The following is a 3,202-nucleotide window of genomic DNA, read 5'->3' as shown; positions in this document are numbered from 1 at the left end:
TTTTATTCCACTTGGTGAAAAATAAAAATAAAGATTTGGGGATAATATAAGTGGATTTGCAAAAAAAGCGAACGTCATCTACTGAAGCCTCGTCTTATCTGGCAATTGCGCGTTTGTCCTTGCATCTGTCAATTATTCGCAAAGTAATGTGAAAAAAAAAATTAATCGTGTGCAGAGATTAATTGTCTCTCGAGACATCTCTCCGTATGATGCAGGAAGATCACTGGTACCCATGTGCTTGATGTTTTTTGCGCTTGACGTTATAAAATTTTCACAGAGTTTTATCTACACCCTGAAATCCCTTAGCTGTCACTTGGAGAGGATGCAGTATACACCATTTAAGCGACTGCCATAAAATAATCCACTGGCTTGCACTACTCAATTGCATACCACACAAACCAGTGATTGTAACACTATTAGAATGTGTTTCTTGACATTCTTTTGGAGGTTTACATGGCTAAGCACACAAAGTCAAGTGATATGCGTTAGAGTGCTTAGTGCTTTTACTAACCAAACATGACGATGTGTCATGAATAAGTTGTCAGTTAATTCTGCTTTTATTAGTTATAATGCTGCTTACAATGAGGGTGGGTGGGTGAGTGAGTGGATATATTCATCTTATACCCAATTCCGAGCTAATGGTCTCCACGCAAACACTTGTAGGCTTTATGGGCATGAGATGCCTTTGGCAGAGTGGCACAAGCCATCAGATGCTATTGTTCTGTGATGAATGCCCTACGATCTGATAAGTCTTGACTTGACTGCACAAACTTGGTAGAAATGCAGCCTGTTTAAGCGCGTGAGCCATTGTAGTCTCATGGTCAGAAATATTAAGAGTTTACAGGGTTACTAAGGTCATCTGGACATTCGTTGGGCTGATTTTAGGAGAAGGGATTTGAAGACGTCAATAAAATAATGGGAATGCCAATGATAGTGACACCCGTTGTGGAGACAACAAGGCTGGCTACCTGTGGCCAAATGATGTAACGTCTGAACTGCCATGTCGTGTTATTCTCGAAGGTCTAAAAGACATGGCACTCAGCGATTAAATCGCCTAAACATTGGAGTCGCACAAATGGCAACAGAATCCAACGTCATCATTGCCGATGCTGAGTGGTGTTGATGTTCCCCAGACAGTGTGATTCGCCTGTAGTGACCTCGTCGTTGCCTATAAAACTACATACAACGGCTAACTTCACACTTGCTCTCAATGCCTCAAGGCGTCAGCAGTTATCTTAAAATGTCGCAAATGCAATTCTAACATAATGACTAGGAGCGAAAGTACTCAAGCATCTGTATCATTTACGGTAGAAAGCATGGTGAAATTAATGCCTGTTTCCAATTCCACGAAATTCACCCCTATCTCGTAGTCCAGGATAATTGATATTTTGGTGTTAGTCTTGTGAATAGCAGTTTGATTGTGTGTACGCGCAGCATTTTGATGAAGAAATTAGACGTCGGGAAAACCCCTTCTCAATGGTGGCAACATGTGCACCAATAAAATTCAGGATTCTCGTGTAGGAACACGCGCGTGCGTTTTATTCCACTTGGTGAAAAATAAAAATAAAGATTTGGGGATAATATAAGTGGATTTGCAAAAAAAGCGAACGTCATCTACTGAAGCCTCGTCTTATCTGGCAATTGCGCGTTTGTCCTTGCATCTGTCAATTATTCGCAAAGTAATGTGAAAAAAAAAATTAATCGTGTGCAGAGATTAATTGTCTCTCGAGACATCTCTCCGTATGATGCAGGAAGATCACTGGTACCCATGTGCTTGATGTTTTTTGCGCTTGACGTTATAAAATTTTCACAGAGTTTTATCTACACCCTGAAATCCCTTAGCTGTCACTTGGAGAGGATGCAGTATACACCATTTAAGCGACTGCCATAAAATAATCCACTGGCTTGCACTACTCAATTGCATACCACACAAACCAGTGATTGTAACACTATTAGAATGTGTTTCTTGACATTCTTTTGGAGGTTTACATGGCTAAGCACACAAAGTCAAGTGATATGCGTTAGAGTGCTTAGTGCTTTTACTAACCAAACATGACGATGTGTCATGAATAAGTTGTCAGTTAATTCTGCTTTTATTAGTTATAATGCTGCTTACAATGAGGGTGGGTGGGTGAGTGAGTGGATATATTCATCTTATACCCAATTCCGAGCTAATGGTCTCCACGCAAACACTTGTAGGCTTTATGGGCATGAGATGCCTTTGGCAGAGTGGCACAAGCCATCAGATGCTATTGTTCTGTGATGAATGCCCTACGATCTGATAAGTCTTGACTTGACTGCACAAACTTGGTAGAAATGCAGCCTGTTTAAGCGCGTGAGCCATTGTAGTCTCATGGTCAGAAATATTAAGAGTTTACAGGGTTACTAAGGTCATCTGGACATTCGTTGGGCTGATTTTAGGAGAAGGGATTTGAAGACGTCAATAAAATAATGGGAATGCCAATGATAGTGACACCCGTTGTGGAGACAACAAGGCTGGCTACCTGTGGCCAAATGATGTAACGTCTGAACTGCCATGTCGTGTTATTCTCGAAGGTCTAAAAGACATGGCACTCAGCGATTAAATCGCCTAAACATTGGAGTCGCACAAATGGCAACAGAATCCAACGTCATCATTGCCGATGCTGAGTGGTGTTGATGTTCCCCAGACAGTGTGATTCGCCTGTAGTGACCTCGTCGTTGCCTATAAAACTACATACAACGGCTAACTTCACACTTGCTCTCAATGCCTCAAGGCGTCAGCAGTTATCTTAAAATGTCGCAAATGCAATTCTAACATAATGACTAGGAGCGAAAGTACTCAAGCATCTGTATCATTTACGGTAGAAAGCATGGTGAAATTAATGCCTGTTTCCAATTCCACGAAATTCACCCCTATCTCGTAGTCCAGGATAATTGATATTTTGGTGTTAGTCTTGTGAATAGCAGTTTGATTGTGTGTACGCGCAGCATTTTGATGAAGAAATTAGACGTCGGGAAAACCCCTTCTCAATGGTGGCAACATGTGCACCAATAAAATTCAGGATTCTCGTGTAGGAACACGCGCGTGCGCGCGTCTTCTGACTAAGTAGAAGGGTTATCCGACAAGGGTGGGTGTTGACTGGCAATAATTTGACATCACTCTGGCTCTTACTGCACTTCACGTCAGTCTCTCTGCGTAAGCATCGACCAACCAGGAGAG

General features: G+C 41.8%; 1 protein-coding gene across 1 annotated transcript; it reads left to right on the top strand. All coding sequences in view use genetic code 11, as the record gives it.

Moving 5' to 3' along the window:
* Positions 1-921: 921 nt before the first annotated feature.
* On the top strand, positions 922-1,123 carry EGR_10683 (hypothetical protein; the record flags this gene model as incomplete). Its single annotated transcript, XM_024499932.1, has 2 exons — positions 922-983; positions 1,021-1,123. The coding sequence occupies 2 exons, from the start codon at positions 922-924 to the stop codon at positions 1,121-1,123; spliced, it is 165 nt and encodes a 54-aa protein (XP_024345657.1).
* Positions 1,124-3,202: the final 2,079 nt, after the last annotated feature.

This window comes from Echinococcus granulosus, assembly GCF_000524195.1.
Source record: "Echinococcus granulosus chromosome Unknown EG_S00251, whole genome shotgun sequence".
NCBI classification, from domain to species: Eukaryota; Metazoa; Platyhelminthes; class Cestoda; order Cyclophyllidea; family Taeniidae; genus Echinococcus; species Echinococcus granulosus.
This window is presented reverse-complemented; position numbering and strand designations above follow the sequence as displayed.